The sequence below is a fragment of the Sciurus vulgaris genome (genome assembly GCF_902686455.1).
Source record: "Sciurus vulgaris genome assembly, chromosome: 4".
Classification (NCBI taxonomy): domain Eukaryota; kingdom Metazoa; phylum Chordata; class Mammalia; order Rodentia; family Sciuridae; genus Sciurus; species Sciurus vulgaris.
Genome location: NC_136464.1, coordinates 32,970,132 through 32,995,495, shown reverse-complemented (window position 1 = coordinate 32,995,495; position 25,364 = coordinate 32,970,132). Strand labels below are relative to the sequence as shown.

General features: G+C 39.5%; 1 protein-coding gene across 2 annotated transcripts in view; it reads left to right on the top strand.

The window, feature by feature from the left end:
* LOC306658770 (ectonucleoside triphosphate diphosphohydrolase 1-like) overlaps window positions 1-25,364 on the top strand; it is a 102,453-nt gene that overhangs the window by 54,132 nt on the left and 22,957 nt on the right. Inside the window, exons 2-8 of one of the 2 annotated variants that reach the window (XM_079136051.1) lie at window positions 1,154-1,281; window positions 9,211-9,328; window positions 11,229-11,379; window positions 13,436-13,595; window positions 14,253-14,492; window positions 15,702-15,962; window positions 22,049-22,162. In XM_079136051.1, coding sequence (XP_078992177.1) covers window positions 1,154-1,281; window positions 9,211-9,328; window positions 11,229-11,379; window positions 13,436-13,595; window positions 14,253-14,492; window positions 15,702-15,962; window positions 22,049-22,162 — 1,172 coding nt within the window. The remainder of the gene's footprint in view (window positions 1-1,153; window positions 1,282-9,210; window positions 9,329-11,228; window positions 11,380-13,435; window positions 13,596-14,252; window positions 14,493-15,701; window positions 15,963-22,048; window positions 22,163-25,364) is intronic. The other variant, XM_079136052.1, reaches the window with a different exon arrangement.

The following is a 25,364-nucleotide window of genomic DNA, read 5'->3' as shown; positions in this document are numbered from 1 at the left end:
GGGAACTGGGGTAAGGGAGAAGTGCTGTGCCTTGTTTGGAAGCAGTAGATAATGATGTTTGTAAAACTTTTTATCCTATGTTTTGTAGTGTTGGAACTGGTGGGTAAAGACTTGTTAAGGATTCTGGGGATTAATGCAGACCAGAGACCCATACAGTTACAGATCTTTGGATTAAGTCCAAGTTTCTTCTCAAGAGTATGAGGGAGAATTCCCATTTCAGTGTCCAGACAGCTGCTGCTCACCAAGAGAGAAAGGGTAGAAAGAAACTTGGGCTCCTTATTCAGCTGTCTGGATCCCACCCTGTCCTTAGAGAAGTGCAGACTGTTCTGGAGAACCCATCTCATTTGCATATGCTTCTTTATTTATTTATTTTTTTATCACATCCTTCCCCAAAGCCTAAGAACAAAATTGAAGTATAGTTTGGGGAGTTGAGGGAGGAAGTTAAATTGCCATAATGGAAGGAATGGTACAACCATACCATTTTCTATTCACTTTCTCTAACTGATCTGTTTATATCCCATTAACTTTTATATTATTCTTCTCTTGGAACTTTTTATTTTTTGTCTCTTGATAGGATAAGATTAAGAACACAGTAAATAAGGTGAATGGTGGTCCAAAATGTTCAGAACTCCTCAGCCTCTAGGTCATTACTGATTGCTTGCCGTCAAAGGGTGGTTGAAATGCAAAGGGCATGTCAAGCTGGGAAATGTCATGGAGAGGTGGAATTTGATGGTGATATATAGTTAATATTTTGAAGATATTAAACATTTTGTGATAAACTTTTTAAATGAGGTCTATCCTTGTTTTTTGTTGTCACTTGTATTTTGATAGACACATAGGGACTATTAAACTGCCAATTTGAGACTCTTCCCTCTCCTTGTACCATATCTGATCATTGACCTAGTTTTCTCCATTCTCTGTTTCATAACAACTACCTCGGTCTTGGCCCTTGTCACAATACAGACACGTATATGTGTGCATGGATTATTTCTCAGTTAGTTTTCAAGTACCTCATGGCTAAAAATAGGCTTTTTCTCCTTTTTTAATGTCTCTGGTGTCTTCTGATAACCATCAAAAGACCAGACAGAAAAGTGAATAAAATCATTGTTTATTGATTTAATATTGATATTTTCTCTTCTGATTTTGGTTTTAGATTCTAATGCAAAGAGATTTTGCACCAGAAACATTCTAGTCATCCTTGGCTTCTCCTGTGTCATAGCCGTGATAGCTTTGATCGCTGTGGGGATTTCCCAGAACAAACCATTGCCACAAAATGTTAAGGCAAGTCAAATCCATGTGTGTTTGTGTGTGGGGGTAGTGGGGTGGGGAGAGAGAGAAACAGACGGAGAAAGAGAAGACAGTAGGGCCCTGAGTGGGGTGTGGAAGGGGATGTGAGGATAAATTAGAACATACAGGAGGAATTTAGGATCTGGAAACCCAGGAACAAGTCAAAATCCATTGGATTAGGGAAGTAAAATGGAAACAGATGCTCATTCTTTAAGAAAAAATTCCTTGACTAAATTAGCAGTGGGAAGATAATTGCCTTTATGATTGATCACCAACTCAGTTGGTCAATGCTAGTACACAGATGAATACTTCATTAACCTCATCCATGCGTTTGTTGTACCATGCTCATATTCTATGGTGTAGTACTATCTCTACTTCTTACTCATTTTTCATCATAGGTCAATCACAACACTGCACTCTGTTCTTTTTACACTGTTATTATCACTATAACAATATATTATCACTATAGTGATAACAATATTATCACTATAACAATAAAATTTATTAACTCCATATAAAGCACATCAGAAGCCAAGGATTATAGAGAGGGTGTGTTTATTATCTTCAAAAATATTATAGAAAACAGGAAAATTAATACAAAAAGGTGAGAGGATGTATGCATGTGTCAAACCGTCTTTAAAAATGAATCAAAATGCAGTCTGTAAAAATAAAAAATAAAAATGAATTCTTGGGAAATTTTCTTGTGAAATTTCTACATTTAAAGAGTTAGTTAATGTCATTAAAATCATTAGGTCAATAACATTCTGTGTTGTATTTCTGCTTCCTTTTCAGATCATTAAAGTTTTGGATGTGAATATTTCCCAAATATGTTTTAATATGTTCACTATTTAATCTGTTCATTAAAATCATGTAGTAAATTTATATCTGTATTGCAAATACACCACTTCAAATTTGCACTGAAATGACAGTAAACAAATCTATAAAGGCCCAGCTTGATACAAACATACTAACAAACAACGCACACATGTGCACATGGCAGTGACAGATCCAGAGGTTCATTTGACTGCCCAGGTCCTTGAATGTATGTGTTGAAGTACTTTCTCTGGTACTTAAGGTGATGACCTGTGAGGCTGGCTGGCTGGATGCACATGCCAGCCTTCTGAAACTTAGGCGTCCCACCCAAAGCTCTTGTGGTGTAGAAGAGCAGTGGGTGTTACACTGGTGTCCTTTTGTCACACAAGTTCGCCCCAATGGGTTGTGTACAGCAGCTGCTTTGTCTGGACAGAAGGCTGAGGCTATCTCACAGCCCATGGTCTCTTGCCTTTTAATATTGAGTGATACTGGGTTTCTTGGCAAAACCTCACTCACAGTTGAAGCCTCATGACATCTTGGTTCTGCTATTTGTTTACCAGCTCCAAAAAAGCATGGTTGCCTTCTCAATTTGACCTTTTAGCATGTTCAGTAATGCATCACTGGAGAGAAAGACTGCCTAGAAGGCAAAATCCATGACAGACTGGGGCTCTGTGCTCCCAGTGAATACTTGTGGTCATGGATGACTTTCCTTCATTCACTCTGGTCTTCAAGGCCATTGTGCTTCTGTTGGTATGTTGGCCTGGCAAATGGAACAAGGGCTTTGGCATACTTTCAGTCCAAGGTATGGGTATTTGAAGAGCGGGCACTGGCATTGAAATGAATCTTCATGTAATACCACTGATTTCACACAAAGATAATTTGATGTATGAAGACTAGCCAACTGTTGAAGTCGTATAGTAATTTTAGTGATTTCTGCCACATACGAGGGGAAAAAAACTGGACAATGCAGACTGTAGTACGTCACTGCAGAAAGTTCTATTGGACATTGCAATTTAGAGTAAACTCTTTGAAATATCTGTGAAACCATTAAGTTGAATAAGGTATGTGATAAAATGTTGTATAAAATCTAAAATAAGGGAAAAAACAAAATATTTTTTATTGTGTGATTTGTAAACTAGTACCAAGGATCATCCCAGATATCATGGCTACTGAAGTATTTTATGTAGCTGGTTGGAATAATGTACAGTTGTCTCTCAGTATCTCTGAGGGACTGGTTCCAGGACTGCCCCACAGATTCCTAAATCTGTGGATGCTCAAGTCCTTTATATAAAATGGGGTATTATTTGCATAAAATGGCTGTACATCCTCCAACATACTTTAAATCATCTCTAGATTTCTTATATGTCTTATACAATGTAAATTGTATAAGCAGTGGTTATACTGTGTTGTTCAGCGAATAAAGACAGGAAAAGTAGTCTGTACATGTTCAGTATAGATGGAATTTTTTTCTGAAAAAAAAATTTGTTTTGGTATGGAAATTGAACTCAGGGGATCTCAACCACTGTGCCACATTCGTAGTACTTTTTCATATGTAATTTAGAAACAGGGTCTCACTGAGCTGCTTTGGGCTTCACTAGGTTGCTGAGGCTGGCTTTCAACTGGTGGTCCTCCTACCTCAGCCTCCTGAGCTGCTGGAATTATAATCTGGCCTTTCTGAATATTTTTGTTCCTCAGTTGATTGGATCCATGGATGTGGAATCCAGAGATAAGAAGGCTGTTTTTGCTTCTACAAATTACCACTTAAAAAAATAACACTTATTTGTACATTTGGATCTGGACTATTTGTTTTGTGCTGATGATCCAGTGTTGTTATATCTGCTGACCCTGTCTGGCTTCAGCCTTGCAGGGGAAGTGGTGGCCTCATGCCTGGGACACATCTGGCACAGCACTGCCACAACTCCTCGTTGTACTGATGTTTTTATTTGCCCAGCTACTGCTAGGGTGTGAAGGTATTGAAGACAGGCCTAGGTCTCATTTGTCTTCACATTTTTTTGTTCGTTGATTTAACAAAAAGTCTTTGAATATCTGCTATATTTTCGGTTTGAGAGCTATAGTAATGAACAAGATTGGCAAAGTCCATACTTTCTAGTCTAGTGAGGGAAATAATCATTAATCAAACAATCACAAAATAAATGTTCAGTTACAAAGAACAACACATATGAGTTGGGTGGTTTCTCCGAAGAAATTTGTTGACTCGGTGGGTAAAGTGAACATCTTGAATAGATGAAACTGCTCCCTTCTTGGATGTGTGGAGCACAGGGCCTGTCTTACTGCAGGGGGCATCAGTGTGGGAAGCAGACCCCTGTTTCTGGATCCTCTAGAGATCCTGGCCACCCACTCCACCCCCAGCGCCTTCTCAGGGCCTGGGCACCTACTTAATTGCCTGCTCCACACTGCATACTGGCAGTTACAGTTAGTGCACTGTCACATCAGCACGAACATTCCACATTTTGTCACACAGGCTGGCCAATATGGAATCACATACCTTCATTAAAAGTTGCCACTTTCATGGAATAGAGCCTCAATGACTGGACTGTTTTCATTTCCAGCTCTACTACTTTGTAGTTGAGATTTTGGGTAATTAAATTCCTCCCTCTCAGCCTCAGTTTTCCCCAATGTAGAGATAATAACAGTACCTACTTGGAGGATGGTTGTGGACATTAAGTGGGATAAAACATGTGAATGGCTTTTCAGAGTGCTCAGCACATCAAGCCCTCAGTTGAAACCAAATGTCAACATTGCTTTACTGCAAATGTAATCTATGAAAGAACTCAAGCTGTTAGCGTGGTAGGGTTACTGAGCTAGTACTCCACAGGTGTTCTGACTGCTGCTAAAAGGCAATTGCTCTTCCTCATGCCTTTTTTTTTTTTTTTCCAAAATGAACTAAAGTGCTACTCTTTGATTAGCATTTCTGATTTTATGTTTTTATTAAGAATTTGGAAGTATTTCTTTTGCTTTTCAAATGGTCTTTGAAAATACATATATTAATTTTATTCTACTAGGCTTTAACATCTGCATTAAAAAATAACACCTGGTAATGGATTATGGTGACAGTTTTAGAACAATGTGAATGTACTTAATATCATAGAACTGTATATTTAAAAATGGTTAAAATGCTGAATTTTTTGTTTACATGTATTTTACCACTGTTTATAAAACAAATGACAAAGCAAAGGAGTAGTTTATATTAAAGAGCTAGCAACTCATTTAAATACAAAGAGAAAAGAGAAAGGAAGAAAATGATCTGTAAACGTTTATAGGCCCTGCTTGCATCTCTAATTTGTTTATAGAATACTAAAGTCACATTCAAAGGATAAGATTTGTTTATAAACCAGTCTCACTAAGCCAGACTGATGAGGTGGATGAAGTTATTGTTACAGCTCAGGAACTTTGAAGAAAATATTTAAAGAAACAATATGTCTAAAGGAAGGTGTAAAATTAGTGATCACACTGTTGCCTGTGTTGCCTGCTGTTATAGTTCATTTTGAGTTGCTCTAACAGAATGCTGCAGACAAGGTAATTTATAAAGTACAGAAATTAATTTTCTCACTAATCTGGAGAGTGAGAGGTCCAAGATCAAGCCCCCAGCATGTTTGGTATCTTGTAAGGTCCGAGTCTCTTTCCAAGATAGCAGTTTAAATACTATATCCACAGGAAAGGAGAAACACTGTTCCTTCTATAAAAGTGAAGAAGCAGAAGGCAGATGCACTTCCACTAAGTCATTAATGCCATTAATCCAGTCATGGGAGCCGAGCTTTCAGATCCTAAATACTCACAGTAGGCCCTGCCTCCCAACACTGTTGCATGGCTGATTATGTTTCCAAACATGAATATTGGAGGGAAACATTCCCCTGGCTTATAAGGTGTTTGGAGGGTTGTATAGAACCATTCCAATACCACTTCTTTATATTAGATTATAAGTGTTAACCTCTTTTAGGATTGTAAGGAATTTAGGGAATGTATAGTTCTATCCCCACCTCATTCATTCATATGATTTGGCAATTATCTGTTGAATTCCTTCTTTCTGTCAAATGTGTAGTAGCATATACCATGGAGGATGCTGGCTATACCATGGAAAGTAAAGTAGGATTGAAATCTAATGGGAAAAACAGACATTAATCAAATAGCCACATAATTACAAATTGTGCTCAGTGCTGTCTTTAGAAGAAAAAGGCAAGCATTCTAATTAACATGGGAGAACCTAATCAGAGGAGATCAGAGAAGGCTGTGATCTCAGGTGAGGGGCTTTCTGGGTAACGGCACTGGAGCAGAAACAGTGCAGCCTGTGGACATCTGTACAGGCCAGTGCAACTGTGGGTGGTAAATGAGGACACTTAGACAAGAACGTTAAATGTCCCACTTCTGTAGAGCCAACAAACAGAGCAGTTTGCTCTTTCTTCCCACCTAAAGAGATTACCCAGAAGCCTAAAACCAGGATATTCGTTCAGGTAGAATTTTTTCCATCCCAGGGAGTGGTCTGTTCTACCCCCACGTGGCCTCCAGTCTCAGTAAGCTCAGAGTCTGTTGCTACCCACATTTACTTGTCTTCACAAGGCCTTGAGGCCACTGGTGGCCCTGTCTACCAGGAAAGGTAATTTCTACAGTTCTGCTTCTTAAGTCATCACTTCTGTTCATGAGGCATAGCTCATGAAGATCAGTTATGCTCACTAAAATCATGTGCGTGATCAAATTAGCTTCAGACAAAATTGTATGCACAGGAAGATTGCAACTATATTAAAATATGCATTGAAACAATACTACAGGGAAAAATTAACACTTTCTTTTTTTGAATAATAAAAATATCTAGATGGAATCTTTAAAAAATTTTCTTAGATGTTGATAGACCTCTATTATTATTCACCTATTTTTATGTGGTGCTGAGAATCAAACCCAGTGCCTCATGCTAGGCAAGCACTCTACCACTCAAGTCACAACCCCAGCCTTAGATGGAATCTTAAATATTGTTTTTCTGTTCATTTTCTAGGTGATTAACTTTCAGTACTCTTAAAATAGAAAATAATATTGAAAGAATAATAAGGGAATGTCACACCTGAATCTTTGACTTTTTTGTTTTATGAGGACATACTCACAGGGGATTTTAGAAATGTTTTAAGTATGAGCCATAGAGAAACGCTGGGTTCCTCCACTGCCAGGCTTCTCTAGACATCCACTAGAGAATGGGCTTGTTAGTCTAGGAGGGAGAGAGAGCAGGAACATTTCCTAAGCTTCTGGGAAGCTTTCTGTGCTGAGATCCTTGCAGGCTTCCTGCTTGCTGGAATGTGCACTGAAAAATGTCGTGGTGATGGAAAGAGAACAAAAGGTGGTGGCTACCTGGGCAGTAGGTGGACACTGTAACCATGAAAGGCATACTACCCAAATGCTCAAACTGAGAACTTCCAGAAAAGCAAGCTTTAGCTATCTCAAGAAAATGCAATTTTTAAATTCTGTAAACCATTTCAGAAGGAAGGAAAGCAGTCTGGTGTAGCTCAACAGGTTAGCATTCCTGTATGCTATAAACACTAGGTGAAATATCCTTGATTCCTACGAAAAAATGCGCTCTTCCCCCTTCTCAAATGCTTGCAAACAGAATGTAGTAAGCGCTTTCTTTTCTCAACTACCTCATTGTGTAGGACCTTAGAGAAGCAGACTGAGAGAAACAAGGACAGGCCCTTGGCTCTACTGGAAGGGTGACTATCCTGTCTACGGTTGGAATAGAATGTCCTGATTCCAGATAAAAGTGGCTCGCTGTTGCTGCCTCGCCACCTTCCATCATAGGCCACTGTGGTTGGAAAAACTTTTGGCAGGAAGAATTCGGGAACTCTGCTAGGAAACCACAGAATCTCCTCCTGTGTGACCCCTGGCGCCTCCTCCTCCACCCTGGGAAGTTTCCCACAGTTCTAGAGGCTCTGGTCCCAGTGAGTGTCCCTCTCTGCCATGGAGCCTGCTAAAGCCATTTCTGGGATTCTTTTGACTACACCCTAGCTGCAAGGGAGTCTGTCCAGCTTACTTGTTTTCCCTGGACCACTAGGGAGGCCTCATCTTGTCTCAGTCTCTCCCTGGAGGTTCTTAAGTCTTACTCCATGAAAACAATGTGAGGAGGTGTGTGTGTGCAGCAGGGAGGGCTCTGTCACCTATTGGCTTTGTATATTGAGCAAATGACTTAACTTTTTGTACTTTAACTTCTTACCTATGCAGAAGAAATAAAAATAGCACCTACTTATTAGGACTGTTCTGCTTCACATTTAAAGTACTCCTGAAATGCAGTGTGGTAGTTTTGTTCTTCTCCCTCTCTTCTCTGACCATCAGGTTCTTCTTCAAGCTGTCTCCTTTCCTCTTCTCCCCATTTTCTTTCTTCTTTACTCTCACCTACTCTTCATGAAGATTGAGCATGAATCTTCTGAATATAATTTCATAGTTCATGACATAATTAAAAAGCAAGTATATTTAGTATTTTCTATGCCTCTCTTTTAAATGAAGTTCACATTCACTGAACTAAAATTAGAAGAAGGTGTTGATTATTGGCTTTGAAGCCTTCAATGGATTAACAATGGTTCCAAAAATTTTCTGCACATTAGAATCACAAGGGATTGCATAAAAATTTCCAAGCCCAGACCACATCCCAGACCCATTAGATCACAATATCTGGTGGTGGAACAAAGGCATCATGGTCTGTGCAGCTCTTCAGGTGGTTTTAGTGTGCAAACACGTTTGAGAACTACTGCACTACTTGCTTTCTGTTCATTTCACAGTGTCTCAGGTACTTCAGGACATGGATCTGAATTTTGGCTGCACCTTGGAATGACCTAGGAAGTTTCTAACTAATATTTCCACTCAGGTTCTGACCTGGGTGAGGCATGACATTTCTAATGTGCAGCCAGAATAAAGAGCTTTTCTACAGAAAGACAGGTGTCCTGGTAACTCTAGTGATCCAGGCAACTCCAGCCCTCCAACCTGGTCCAGGGTTCTCTCAAATCAAAATGCTTTCTCCTTGTGGTTTTGAAAACCCTGTCCTTGTCCCTTTCTTGTTGAAAGCTGAACGTGGAGAAAATGATGTGATTCTGATAAATTTTTGTCTGGTTTTGCCTTCAGTATGGGATTGTGCTGGATGCAGGCTCTTCTCACACAAGTTTGTACATCTATAGCTGGCCAGCTGAAAAGGAGAATGACACAGGGATTGTACAACAGATAGAAGAATGCAAAGTGGCCGGTAAGGTGAAGAAACGGGAAGGGGAGATGGTGGGTCATGAGAACATGAGAGGCTATGCAAGCAGAGCAGAAGAGGAAAAGGAGTCCAAATACAGGACACCAGATGAAGAACGCAGCAGAGCTGCTATTGTTACTCTTTATCATTATAAAAATAACATGGAAGTCAGTCCCTAATGATCAAGCCCTTGAAGAATCAGCAAATCTATAAATAACTGAGGGGCTGATGGTGTAGCTCAGTGCTAGAGTATCATGTTTAGTATGCACAAGGCTCTGGCAACCCCCCGCCCCACACACACCCAATAGAAATATTTGAGTAAAGGCAGTTCCCCACCAATAGGACATTTCTGTGTTTCTTGCACTCACGAAGAACTAAACACGTTCATCCTGTTGCCTCCCACAAAGGTAGGTATTATTTCCCATTTTTTAAAAATGAGGGCACAGAGATTAAGAGAGGTCACATACTACTTGTTTAAGGTTTCTTGAATTAGTAAGAAGCTGGGATTCAAACTAAGGACTGCCTGACTGCAAACCAACATCTTAGTGGTTCTCAGATTTGAAAGTGTATCAGTACATTCTGAAGGCTTTTAAAAGAGAGATGCATGGTCCCATCCCCAGAGTTTCAGTGTCAGCAGATCTGGGAGAAAGCCCGAGAATTTGCATTTCTAACAAGTTACCAGGTGATGCTTTCAATGGATTAACAGTGGTGCTGTTCCAAAGAATTACTGTTCTGTTAATCTTTGTACTCTAATCTACAGCTTGAGGGAAATATTCAAAAGCCTTCAGGGCAGGAAAGACAAGATCATAGACTTTTATGGCTCATGGATCTTTAAAATCTTTTTTTTATAGAGAAGGAAACAAAACCCCAGAAGATTAGTTCCTTACAATTAGCAACAGAACCAGGACGGGAATCCAGGCCTAACTGTGCTCTAGGCTTTTTGCTGCTCTGAACCACTACATTACATATTGATTTTTTTTTTCTAGTCAGTTTCTCTTACATTCCAATCCAAGGAGGGTTGTTGACTGACTCTTCGCATTCCCTCCACCTAGTACCCCACCATGCACCAGACATTAGCACATCACGCCAGAATCTCTATGACTTTTATCTCTTAGGCCTTTCAAGACAGGAACGTACTGTTAATATTCAGTCAGACAGATATCCTGGATCCCAGAAGATACTTGAGTTTAGTCTGATCACTTGTGATGTCCACTAATTTTTATAATTTTTCAAGAAAGTAATAGGAGATGTTTCCAGGAAAGGAAATCATTATATATACCCAGTGGCTAAATGTCCTAAGACATTAGCCCCATCAATTCTGGGGTCAGTACTTCCTTGCATTTTTTAAAAAAAAATTTTAGTTGTCAATGGATCTTTATTTTATTTACGTATATGTGGTATTGAGTATTGAACCCAGGGTCTCATATATGGTGGGCAAGTACTGTACCACTGAACCACAACCCCAGCCCCTTCCTTGCATTTCTTAAAGTCCAGATTCCTCATTTTGCTGGCTTTTAATTCACTGCCTTCCATTCTTACAAAGGTTTTTTTAAAATAAATCTAATAGATATCTGTCTTCTGAGGCTCATCACATGATGCATAAGTATTTGCCCAAAAGTATTTGTCCACATCAAATTCTGAGACAATGTTATGCAATTACATGAAATTGTGCCATCCAGTGGTAAAATTACCAAACACCAGACAGACTCACTGCCAGCTATGAAAATTAAATCATAACAATGCTAGGTCCAGTGAGTTACCATCTGTGTATAGCAACCTAATATATATAACATCAGGAAATTGAGTTACATTTTACCAGCAATATTATATTTTGCTCTGATATTGTCAAGGTATGTCCTTTACCTTTATAAAAAAAATGATTATCATCTTCTGTATCTTTCCCTAGGTCCTGGAATCTCAAAATATGCTCAAAAAACAAATGAAATAGGTGCATACCTGACTGAATGCATGGAAAGGTCCAGTGAAGTGATTCCAGTGTCCCAGCACCAAGAGACACCTGTTTACCTGGGAGCCACAGCAGGGATGCGGTTACTCAGGTATAGCAACATGTAGAGTTCAGAGAGGCAGCACTAGAGCCCCTGAAATTATAAGAAAAAGCCATACTTTCCTAGCACCCCAAATGCTACACACCTCAAAGTCCACACCTAAAAAAGAAAATTTCAATAAATGAGTAAAGCTCCCCAACTTACTCTATATTTAATATTAAGATTTTTGAGAATGTAAAAAAGCTTTGCATCAGCCATGTGATATGTGCCTGAAATCCAAGCTACTAAGGATGCTGATGGAGAATGTGTGAGATCAGCCTGGGGAAATTAGAGACACCACTTCTCAAAAAAAAAAAAAAAAAGCCTTTTCCATCTGCCCATGGTAAACCCAAGTGGGAAGAAACACAGAGAGAGAAAGATTGAGCCTGTCTGCTCTGAGATTTGAGGACTTAGAATTAGTCAACCAGTATCTGGGAGCAGGAAGACTAGAGGAGACCCACAGATGTCCCAAGACAGTCATAACGAGCTCATCTTTATTGGTCACCACTTGTTACCTATTTGCATTATTTGTTTACGTGTTCCTTCGTTGTTCATGAGTGCCTCCTTTGTCCAGAACATGCATGAAGGTGACTCAGCCCCAAGGAAATTAGTTCCATGCCGCACGATGAGCTCTTTTGAAGAAGAATGCTCAGAGCTCCTATGGGAGCACTTGTCCTGCCTAGGATGAGAGGCCCTCAGAAAGACTTGTGCAAGAAGGGACATGTGAGCTGTCACAGAGGAGGAGTTGGAGGTGAGGGAAGGTGTTACAGGCAAAGCAGACAGCACATGCTCAGGAACGCACTGTTATTCAGCACCTACTGTGTGTCAGGCACATTCTAAGAGCTGTGATAAGCAGTGAAGAGGCAGGACAAAGTCCCTGACTTGATGGAGTTGGCGTGGAGCTTTTATTCTAAGGATGTGCAAAGGCAGGGTAATAAGGGCATGTTCAGAGGTCTGTTAGCAGCTCTGCAAAGACAGGAGACAGGGCATGTTGTAAAATGATAGTAATAGTAAAAGCTTTTATTTATTGAGCACTTGCTGTATTCTTAGAATTGTAGTAAATTCAAAACACACCTTGTTTAATTTAATTGTCGAAACAACTGTATGAAGTAGAGGAAATGATTAACTATTATTAACCAGATAAGGAAACTGTGGCTTACAAATGTTAAGTAATTCACCCAAGGTCACAAGTCCACCTGGTAAGGGACAGAGCCAGGGTTGAGAGTGGGATTCTGAGAAGGTCTTGTGGACCACACCAAGTTTAGAGTTTATCTTGAAGACAGTGGGAAGTCACTTAAAGAAGTTACACAACTGGTGCTGCTGGCAGAGGAGATGGATTGCAGTGGAGGAAAGCAAGGTAAAGGAAGGCGGGTGGTGGCTATGGAAGTCATTCTGCTGAGAGGTTAGAGTTGGAAGGTGCATCCTCTCACCCAGAGGCTCTCAGAGTTCCTCAGTCCAGATTTCGAAAACTGCTGCATCCCAAATTCATTATGACAACCCTGGAAAACTCCTTCTTCAGGTCTCAAAGTCTCAAATAAGCCCAAGAAAAACTGATAGTATGAAGAAGGTATTTTCCAGTCTGGAAGCAGGAGAGGTTGGCTGTGTCCTGGGGTGGCTTGCCACCTACTTTCTGTCACAGCCCTAATTGAAAAGCTCAAGCACAGACTAACTTGTGCAACCCACTAGGAGTCACCATAATTGCTAATATCACAAACATCAGCTCTAGGTATGGGGATGACAAAATATCCAGGTACCACCACCACAATAGTTTTAGAGCATTTGATTTTTTTGAGCCAGGGAACAGCAGAGCAAAACTGTAATTTTAGGAAGACTAACCTACTCAAGGACTGGAAAGATTTGAATTGGGTAGGAAGGAATGAAAGTGTTAGATTTGCCTCATTCCAAAGGAGGGCTCCTCTGCAAACCATGTATGGGGGTTCCCTGTATCTCCATTTATTCCAGCATGTTTTGGTTTGTTTCTTTGCAGAATTGTGTGGAAACTATAGCCAAAATGGGTAGGTGTAGTTATTAAGACCAAGATGGTAACCTCACCTCTTCTTTGGTGTAGGATGGAAAGTGAACAACTGGCAGACAGGGTCATGGCTGCAGTGATAAGGAGCCTCAGCGACTACCCCTTTAACTTCCAGGGTGCCACGATCATCTCTGGCCAAGAGGAAGGTGCCTATGGCTGGATTACTATCAACTATCTGCTTGGCAATTTCATTCAGGTGATCACTTCACACCACCCATGGAAGAGGCTCCCTGGGGGTCAATGCCATTGCCCTGTCAGGCAATATTCGGGTCACTGGCCAGAGCGAATGATGGATGAATGAGTGCCATGGATTTACTCCCACATTTGTAAGGATCCCTGGAGGAACAGATATCTGTCAAGAACTTCCTTAGGGAAGTCTTCATCTTAGGGAGATATAGAGGAAAAGAAGTCTATCATTAAAAGTAAGAGGAGCTAATACTTGCTGTGCTAACACTTACCTGTGCTCAGAGAATTCATCCTCAGAACAACAGTGTGAGGTGCTAGCTACTATCATCCCCATTTTAGGGGTGTGTAGTGAGGCCTGATGAGAGTAATGATTCTGCTCAAGGTCGCAGTAATGACTGACTGAGCGGGGAGTTGAACTTGAGTCTGCCTGGTCCCAGGCCACTTGTTTGTAGCACTTGGTACATTGCTTCTGTCACAGCAGTGTGAGCTATGTCCTCAAAGCCCTCTTTTCTTGCTGTTGATCTGATGCAGACTCAGGAACCTCATTGACCTTTGCCTCACCTTTCTGCCCTGCTTCTCTGCTTTAGGAAGTCCCTGACTCTAAGAAACATGGTGAAAAGTTGGATGTCCAAACACCTTTAGCACTGGTGATTGTCCTCTCTTTCAGAAATCAAATTGGCTCAGCCTGATCTCAGAAGGAATCAATGATGAGAAAACATTTGGCGCTTTGGACCTTGGGGGAGCCTCTACACAAATCACTTTTGTGAATGAAAACCACACTGTGGAGTCCCCAGACAACTCTCTGCAATTTCGCCTGTATGGCAAGGACTACGATGTATACACACACAGCTTCTTGTGCTATGGGAAGGATCAAGCACTCTGGCAGAAACTGGCCAAGGACATTCAGGCAAGTGTAACTGAATTCAGACCTGCCCTTCCCACATCTGGTCCTCCAGCCCTCACATCCTGTTATTTTCCCTTTCTAACTCTGTAATTGGTCTGAAGTTGGTTATTGTACTTTCCAAACCCTTTCAGGCAGGATACCAAGCTACATCTGGTCGACCCCTATGAATTCTTCCCTCCAGACATCCCCTCCTGTGTTTGTTTACTACACTATCTCCAAGGAAACCACTCATATTTTTTCTTAGCAATTAATTTCTTCCCTGAAGTGTTGGTAATAAAAGTTGCATGCTAGTGTTTCATTCAGGGATAGGTTGTTGCAATTTATAAGCAAATGGTCTTCTATGCCATTTTAAATTTCCCTTTCCTACAAAGTATAGAAAACAGTGTTGTTTGGAATGCCCTGGAGAGGAGGAGGAAAAAACACAACAGGGGAAACACAGAATTTTTATCAGTCAACACTTCAAATTTTATCCCCCTATGCTTTTTGCATTTTGAAGGCAAGAAAAGTTAACATTCCACATCATGAGAGTACCAGGCACACCCTGACAAATAAACACAGAGCAAGGTTGTCACAGTCAGCTGTTCTCTGTCTCTGCTTAAAGGACAACCAGTTCTCTGTTCTCCCCCAAGTCACCCTCTTTGATTCTCAAAACCACTATCAATAAGAAGACCATCATGGAGTTAAGTGCCGCTGGAGTGGCCCACTGAGCCTCAGAGTTCTGCTAAATTTCGCATACCCATCTACTCCATTCCTTCTCTGTGAGGTTGAGGGTTAAAAATCACTGGGCTCTACTGGTTTAAAAGACCTAATACATGTTCCAGCTCTTGGAGTTTCTGATTCTCTGCTTGGGGAGGTGGGGAGCCTCAGGCTCCAATTGTTGAAAGTCTTTGAGATTTTTCCTTGTGAATCTGTGTGATTTAAGCTTAGGAACACGAGGATGTTCCCAACTAATGACATTTTTAGGCCCAGCTTTAACTATATCAGCATCCTGTAAATAGCCCGGTACATTCATATCTGGTACCACTTCTGCTGCCTGTTGTAGAAACTGTTTTGTAGACCTATTTCCAATGATGAAAAAGTCAGGGAGGGACATAATGATGCCAGTGCTACATGCTGTCATTTTGTACTATGTCTACACAATGATGAAGTCAGACTGTGGCTTTGGTACTTGAACATTCACAAGTTTTCCTTAAAGGGCTTTTTTCCATTCAGGTGTCAAGTGATGGAATCCTCAGTGACCCATGCTTTCATAGTGGGTATGAGAAGATAGTGAATGTAAGTGACCTTTATAAGACCCCGTGCACCAAGAGATTTGAGAGGACTCTGCCATTTGATCAGTTTAAAATCCAGGGTACTGGAAACTATGAACAATGCCAGCAAAGCATTCTTGAGCTCTTCAATACCAGTTACTGCCCTTACTCCCAGTGTGCCTTCAATGGCATTTTCTTGCCACCACTCCAAGGAAGTTTTGGGGTAAGTTTGTGAAATGATGAGATATATTGGTTGGGATGATTTGGGTTGAAGATTATAGAATATGTGTCTATAGAGATTTTAAATAATGGGATTTCTTTTTATTTCACATAATAATGTCTTGAGATAAATCAAGGTTAGTTTTTTGGCTCAACCACATAGGAACTTGGGTTCCATTTCTCCTCCATCTTCTTGACCTTCTTGTGGTGCAAAGATAGCAGCTAGTGCTCCAAGCATGACATCAAAGCCAAAGCAGGATCGAAGTTAAGAGGTTCCTCTGGTATATATCCCTCTCCCATTATGCATATGTGCCTACAGACATCTTTTCAGATCGTGTTGGCCAGAACTTGGTGAAATGCATATATGAAAACACTCTGCAATAAAGAGAAATGTATCAATAACATGACTGGTTTAGACTAATTATCCTTCACTCCCTGGGGACTCGTTCCTGAGGATATTGATGCCTTTATCTGGATAATATTAGGATTCTATAACCAAAGAAGAAGGGGCTGGAACCCACTAGAGTCTGCTACAAGTGGCTCCCAAGTGTCTATAGAAGGAGAAGCAGCAGCTGGATGAGTTGGCTGAAAGATTTTCTTATATAGACATTTTACAAGTAGAAACTCAGGAAATCCCAAGGAAGCGTTGAAGGTACCATCATTTTGATTACATTTTGAAGAGTTGGGAGATCATTTAAATCCCAAATTCCTTCTTTTCTGAATTATTCCAGAAGAACATGAAGAAAATGAGCAGAAGCAGAAGAGATTATATGTCATGTTCCTGGAGACCAAGTATTGTTGCAATCACAGTTTAGAAGTATACTGCAAAATTAGCTATCATTTATTTAGTGGCAGTTATGGACCAAGCACTATGTACACATTATTCATTTGAGGTACCATCCAAAGAAACAAGGGCTTTTATCTGCCTTTACTACTCCTTCTCCCTTTCAGAAAACAGATCACCATGTGAGAAGGGAGGTTCAATTCCCCATAAGGACCCAACAAGGGACTTTTTTGCAAGTGTCACAGAAAGAGCTCCTGTAGACAGCACAGGATCAAGAGTACTCAGACCTGACTTAACTCTGGCTTCTTGTGAATCTTATGAGCTCTTCATTCTTTTGGCCTCTGGGAAAGCAGCAGGAGGTAGTGCCCCTCAAGGTTCCTGAGAAAAGTACATCACAGGACAAGCACTGGCAGAGTAACAGCTTTGGTCATTATTTGGCTCCAACCCCAAATTCCAGCAAACTAGAACCTCACTTGGACACTCCATAGCTGAGCTGCATTGATTTCCCACTGTGGGCTTTTTTGGGCCAGGGTCCTTTCTTGCCCTGAATCAAACTTCTAAAGGAGGAAGGAGGGCATCTCAAAAGGAAGGCAAGTGGCCACAGCAGCTGGAGACAGCCGAGGACCTTTGTAACTCCAGTCACTGCTAGGAAGTAAATGTGAATGAAAATGAACATACCCTTGTTAAAGAGTTGACGTTTTAATTTGTCTGAACGCTTTGCCTCCTGGGAAACGTGGCCTAATTCCTGCCTTCAAGACAGAGCAAACCCTTCCTCCTTGAGGGATTTCTTGTCTTTGTGAATTTCTTGCCTTTGAATGTGATTCATGCACCCAAGTTAGGGAGAGGTAATGGCTGGAAAAGGTGGTGGGGCCTTGAGCTCCCCCTAGCGACTTTTCTGTTTGTTTTCTTAGTCTTGTTGAGACTGTTCTCAGTCTTCTAAACCTCAATTTGGTAGTCCCCTTAGATTAGCTCATCATCTCCCTCTGAATAGCACCTTTCTTCTCTGGATACATCCCTCAGTGTCACTGTCTGGTACCACCCGTGCTTTCTAAAATTTTTTCCACTTAGGATTTTTTTTTTTTTGGTGTTCTTTGTAATTTCTTCCCAAAACCTGAAAATAATTTTTTTGCTTGTTTTTTCCCTATAAATTAGGGACTATAGTACCTATTTCACTGGCAATTGATTATGATCAATGAACATACTGGACAAGTGGCTATATTGAACTGGAAAATATCTATCAACCAGTTCTTTGGGGATGGGGAGTTGATCTCTAGTGTTTCCCAATTTCCAGAGTATATATATTCCCACCACAGTCTATTTTAGCTATTCAGTTGACATCAACTACATCACAAAAATCCTGAAATATTAATGTTTAGCTCGCATAGTGTGTCAGTCAGCTCCAGCATACTACTGCAGCAAGCATCAAATAGGCCCTAGCACCATGTAGGCGTTTACAAAGTTTACTTCTTTCTCCTACTGGTCCTCTTTCCACACTGTCAGTTCTTTAGAAGCTCTGAGGACTGAATTGGAACAAATATTCCATGCATTTATAAAGTGTCAATGTATCCTAATTTTATGTACAACCATTATGAACCAATTAATATATAATGAAAAGGAAAAAAAAAAAGTTCCCATTCCCAAGACCAGGAACTTGAAGCATAACTTTTTGAAACACAAAATCCAGTTGCATTCCCATTATTCCCAAAACCAGTTACCCTATGTGTTCTCAAGCCACACAGCATTTGTGGGGGAGAGAGTTTGTGCTACAATTGCATGAGGCCCTGATGATCTAACCTTAGTCTGTAAATACAGTATTAAAAACCGTTAGTGGTCTGTCTGCCTACACTGTGGCCTTGTCACGAGTTTGAATCCAATGTGATAGGCAAAGTAGAAACATCAATAAGAGGGAACATCTCTGGGAATTACTTTTGAGGTAATTGGGGAAATGCTTTTGAGATCATATGGTGCCATTTGTATAAACAGGAAAAGATAAAATCAAATTCAGTGGGGAACTGGAAATAAAAAAAATATTTAAAATGTCTGTGCACACACACACACACACACACACACACACACACACACACTACACACCAGCAGAGTTCACCATTGAACAGTACAGGGATTAGGGGCACTGTCTCCCCCTTGCAGTCAAGTTTCCCTGTGTAACTTTTTTTTTTATTCTGGGGATTGAACCCAGGGCCTTATGCTTGTATGTGTAAGTTTTGTTAAATTTTCATTTTTATAGTATATTTATATATATTTTATGGTAGTAAATTATAAAACACACTATTATCTATATAAATTTTATTCATGTATAACATACTTAACTTTTCCTTACATTTTTCAATTTATCTAGATGATGCAGTTTATGGGTGTTTTCAAATTGTCTCAAAAAATTTTACTTATGATTGGATTGATGCAGTTTAAACTTATGTTGTTCAAGGGTCAACTGTATACATGTTGTGTGTGTATATAGTTAAGCCTCTTAGAAGTAAATGAGAAAAATAAGGCAGCAGTTCCTTCAAGAATTAGCTTTAAGTCCATTCCGGCAAAAGATGTTAGCTTGAGTTCCCAAAGTCTTAGCCTAAGAGTAGGATCGGGTTGATTTTTCATTATACAAGATACATTTAAGAAGGAAAAAGTACCCTAAACCCTGCAATCCTATCCCATCAGCACATTATTCGGGGGGGGGGGGGGGCAGGCATTAGTGCCAACTTATGTTTTTATATGCAATAATTGATTATTGAAGATACTTTTCCCAGGAATTGATAAGACTTAGATATTAATGCAGGATCTAGTGTATTTCTGAAGAACATATACAAAAAAGAAAAATACCATTTAGGTCCCATCACATGAAGACTTTTCAGTGAAGGTTGTCAGGTAGATGGAATGAAAAAGTAAATGAACATGAATGTAAACAAATTGGTCCCACCCAGAGCAAAGGAAGAGAATAAGTTCTGCTGCACAACTACCTAAATGAACACATCCCAGTTTACCAATAGGATTTGCTCTTGATTCTAAGACTGAATTTCTACTGTGACTACAAGAAATGGTCTAGTTCCATACCTTATTGGTTGTGGGGGGGAAATACAAAAGTAACATAATTATCACAGAACATTTAAAAATATATAGAAAGAAGCAATTTAAACATTGGTTTAAATTTGATTCAGGTATTTGTAGTCACGAGACTATGTTTATTGTATTTTCTATTGCCTTATAATGGCATTATTATATGATTATATATTGCACATTTGATTCTATAATCTGCACAACCAAGGCAGGACCTAGAAGCAAAATAATGAGACTCTCTGGACAGTCATTTTTCCCCTTTACATTGTGTGTGTGTGTGTGTGTGTGTGTGTGTGTGTGTGTGTGTGTATGTGCGTGTGTGTGTGTGTGTGTGTGTGTGTGTGGTGAAATATCCATGACATAACATTTACCATTTTAACTATTTTAAGTGTATAATTCTGTGGCATTAAGCACTTACATATTATTGTACAATCATCTCCACTACCTAGCACCAGAACTTTTTCATCTTCTCAAACTGAAGCTCTACACCCATTAAATAAAGCATTAACTCCCCCTTCATCATTACACTCAGCCTCTGCTGTTGCCACCATTCTACTTTTGGAATGAATTTCACTATGCCAAGTGCCACCATGTAAGTGGAATCATGCAATATCTGTACATTTGTGACTTTTTTCACTTAGCATAATGTCTTCAAGATACCAGTCATTCTTAACCCTTCAAGGGATCACAGGACTGTTTTGAGAATTGTCTGATGAAAGCTGTCTCTTTTAAGCAGAAAAATAGACATGTAAAGGTAGACCAATAATTTTGAATATAATTTAAAATACATCTTTAAAGATAAAAAAATCTGGGTGTGATGATTCACACTTGTAATCATAGTGGCCTGGGAGGCGAAGGCAGGAGGAACATAAGTTCAAAGCCATCTTCAGCAACTTAGCAAGGCCCTAAGCAACTTGGTGAGACCCTGGTTGGGGATGTGGCTCAGTGGTTAAGTGCCCCTGGGTTCAAACCCTGGTATGAAAAGATTAAAAATAAAAATAATAATAAATACATCTTAATCTTTTGAGGTAGATCTCAAAACAGGTGGTTTCCTGTTTATAACCCCTTAACATACATCAAAAACCACATAGAAATAAATTTTTAAAAAAACCACATAGAAAATATATATTAAAATCAAACTGTGGGCTGGGGTTGTGGCTCACTGGTAGAGTATTTACTTGCCTAGCATGTATGAGGCACTGGGTTCAATTCTCAGCACCACATATAAATAAATAAATAAAATAATGGTCCATCGACAACTTAAAGAACTTTTAAAAAAATAAAATTATGAGTCTTAGGAAGACTGTGGCTGGGAGTGAATGCTCTCACCCATACGAGGAGCCAAATCTGTGTAGAAGTATGCAAGACAGGTTCATACACATATATGAGAGTCAGATAACCTGAAATTGATATTGCCCCTACCTCTAAAATTATTCCTGCCAGGGCAGAGCCAACCTCCTACTCAGTAATACAAGCATATATGTTATACTGTCAATATGTTTTGATTTGACCTTTGGAAAATGATTTAACAAAACCCCTTTTATTCCTTTGTGGATAAATTTGGCTTTCTGTTAACTTTCTGATTTGTTAGAGAAGGCAAGTGAAGAGTGAGTAATCAAGTTAGAATGAGGAAGGGAGTGGGAACATGGCAAATAGTTTGGGACAGGGTTTGATATAAAATTGTAAGGCCTGTTTCTGGTTTTTCTTTGACTAAAAATGCATCATGTAATTTATATTTAAAATACTTTCAATATGTTTTCATTTGATCCTTGGAAAATGATTTAACAAAACCTTTTTTTATTTTTTCATGGACAAATTTGGCTTTGTGTTAACGTTCTCATTTTGTTTCCCTGGAAACCTGATAACAGTGGAATGTTATTACATTAGTAGACTACTGTTTAGACTAGAAAGGGAAGCAAAATCAAACTAAAAAAAAGAAAGAAGGAAAAGAAAAGGAGAATTCTTAAAAAGGGTTAATATGCCCTCAGTTATTTTGGTTAAATTAGATGAATATTATACATGTGTATGAATTTTTAAAAATATTCATCTTAGGAAACTGCCGTTGGGTTTATTGGGTTTATTTTAGCTGGAATTGAAGCTTATGGCTTGTTTGCAGCAGGAATTTGCCTGGTAGAGGGTATCTTTGCTTTTCTCTGAACCAAAAATGAGCCCCAAAGGGATTAAGTGAGTGTTCCTATGTGTTCGGCACAGCCTAAAACTGCAATTTTCTCTTATAGGCATTTTCAGCTTTCTACTTTGTGATGGACTTTTTAAACTTGACATCAGAAAAAGTCTCTCAGGAAGAGGCGATCAGGAGAATAGAAAGCTTCTGCTCTCAGTCTTGGAAAGTGGTAAGTAACTAGAGACAGTAGCCATCATGGTTGCACTGTGCCCTCGGCAGCTTGGAGGATGTGAGTCTGCTCCTGGCCTTGTGCCAGCTTGACCAGGATCCAGAAAATGTGTCAGATGAGCCCAGATGGTAGGCTCAGGAGTAAATTTGCCAACATTCCTTGATAACTTGATATACAATGTCTTATGTCAGGTCTTATGTTTCTCACCTACTGTGAGGTCTGGCAGCAAGCAGCTGTAGGCATGGGGTTAGCAGTTTATCTATGTCTCAACCATTGCACCTGCAGTTCTGTTGTCATGTCTATGTCCTCATGGACACAGGGTGGCTGCTATGGCATCTCTGTTCAAGCTCAGAAGAAGGTAGAACCAGATGCAGCTGTTCCTTTTCACAGTAAAAGAAAGGCTATTGCAGAAGGCCTTCAGCCGTCTTTCCCTTATTTTTAAAATTTTTTCTATTATTGTTTTATTTTTCATTGATTGTAACTATACACTTTATGAGGTACAATATGATACTTCAATATGTATGCAACATATATACATTGTACACTGATCAGGAAAATGAGTATCTTTCCCCTTAAACTTTATCACTTGCTGGGGTGAGAACTTTCAAAATACTCTTTTCTGGTTTTTTTGAAATACACACTACATTATTCTTAACTGTAGTAACCTGTGTACAGCAACAACACATCAGAACTTATTCCTTCTAACTGCAATAAGGTACCCATTTACAAACTTCTCCCTGTCCCTCCCTGCCCACTACATCCCTCAGGCTCTGATAACCACTGTTCTTTGCCTGAACTCAGTGTGATTGATTTTTTTATATTTCACATAGGATTGAGATTATGCAGTATTTTTCTTTTTGTGTCTTATTTATTTAACTTGACATACTATACTCCAGATTCATCCACATTGTCCACAATGACAGAATTTCATGCTTATATCTCAATTTCATATAAATATCTCACATTGCTTTATACATTCATCCATTAATGAATACTTAAGTTGATTCCCTATCTTGGATGTGGTGAATAATACTGCAATAAGCACTGGGAGTGAAGGTATCTTTTTGATGTACTGATTTCATTTTCTTTGAATATACACTCAGTAGTAGAATTGCTGTATCAGATAGTACTTCTGTTTTTAATATTTTGAGGAATCTCTGTTTTTCATAATTGCTGTGACAAATTTATATTACCAACAGTTTGTATGAGTTACTTTTATCCACATCTTTGCCAATATTAGTTATCTTTTTTTTGGGGGGGTGGGCAGTGCTGGGACTCACCCAGGGCCTTGTGCATGCCAGGCAAGCACTCTATTTTTGAACTACAACCCAGTTTACTTTTGTCTTTTTTTTTTTTTTTTTTTTTTTTTTTTTTTTTTTTTTTTTATTGTAAACAAATGGGATACATGTTGTTTCTCTGTTTGTACATGGCGTAAAGGCATACCATTTGTGTAATCATAAATTTACATAGAGCAATGTTGTTTGATTCATTCTGTTAATTTTTTTCCCTTCCCCCCACCCCTCCCACCCCTCTTTACCCTCTATACAGTAGTTCCTTCCTCTATACTTGCCCCCCTCCCTAACCCTAACTCTAACCCCTCCCTCCCCCCCATTATGTGTCAACCTCCACTTATTAGCGATATCATTCGTCCTTTGGCTTTTTGAGATTGGCTTATCTCACTTAGCATGATATTCTCCAATTTCATCCATTTGCCTGCAAATGCCATAATTTTATCATTCTTTATGGCTGAGTAATATTCCATAGTATATATATACCACAGTTTCTTTATCCACTCATCAATTGAAGGGCATCTAGGTTGGTTCCACAGTCTGGCTATTGTGAATTGAGCAGCTATGAACATTGATGTGGCTGTATTTCTGTAGTATGCAGATTTTAAGTCCTTTGGGTATAGGCCAAGGAGTGGGATAGCTGGGTCAAATGGTGGTTCCATTCCAAGTTTTCTAAGGAATCTCCACACTGCTTTCCATAGCGGCTGCACTAATTTGCAGCCCCACCAGCAGTGTATGAGTGTACCTTTCTCCCCACATCCTCGCCAACACCTGTTGTTGCTCGTATTCTTGATAATCGCCATTCTAATTGGGGTGAGATGGAACCTTAGGGTGGTTTTGATTTGCATTTCTCTTATTACTAGAGATGTTGAACATTTTTCCATATGTTTGTTGATTGCTTGTAGATCTTCTTCTGTGAAGTGTCTATTCATTTCCTTAGCCCATTTGTTGACTGGACTGTTTGAATTCTTGGAGTAGAGTTTTTTGAGTTCTTTATAGATTCTGGAGATTAGTGCTCTATCTGAAGTATGATTGGCAAAGATATTCTCCCACTCTGTAGGCTCTTTTCTTCGCATTGCTGATAGTTTCCTTTGCTGAGAGAAAGCTTTTTAGTTTGAATCTATCCCAGTGGTTGATTCTAGCTTTTATTTCTTGTGCTATGGGAGTCCTGTTAAGGAAGTCTGGTCCTAGACCAACAAGATGAAGATTTGGACCTACTTTTTCTTCTATAATCTGCAGGGTCTCTGGTCTGATTCCGAGGTCCTTAATCCATTTTGAGTTTAGTTTCGTGCATGGTGAGAGATATGGGTTTAGTTTCATTCTGTTGCATATGGATTTCCAATTCTCCCAGCACCATTTGTTGAAGAGGCTATCTTTTCTCCATTGCATATTTTTGGCCCCTTTGTCTAGTATGAGAAAATTGTATTTATTTGGGTTTGTGTCCGTGTCCTCTATTCTGTACCATTGATCTACCTTTCTATTTTGGTACCAATACCATGCCGTTTTTGTTACTATTGCTTTGTAGTAGAGTTGAAGATCTGGTATTGCAATACCCCCTGTTTCACTCTTCCTGCTAAGGATTGCTTTAGCTATTCTGGGTTTCTTATTCTTCCAGATGAATTTCATAATTGCCTGCTCTATTTCTGTAAGGTACGTCATTGGGATTTTAATTGGAATTGCATTGAATTTGTATAGCACTTTAGGTAGTATGGCCATTTTGACAATATTAATTCTTCCTATCCAAGAACATGGAAGATCTTTCCATCTTCTAAGGTGTTCTTTAATTTCTTTCTTTAGTGTTGTATAGTTCTCATTGTAGAGGTCTTTCACCTCTTTTGTGAGATTGATTCCCAAGTATTTTATTTTTTTCGAGGCTATTGTGAATGGGGTAGTTTTCCTAATTTCTCTTTCTG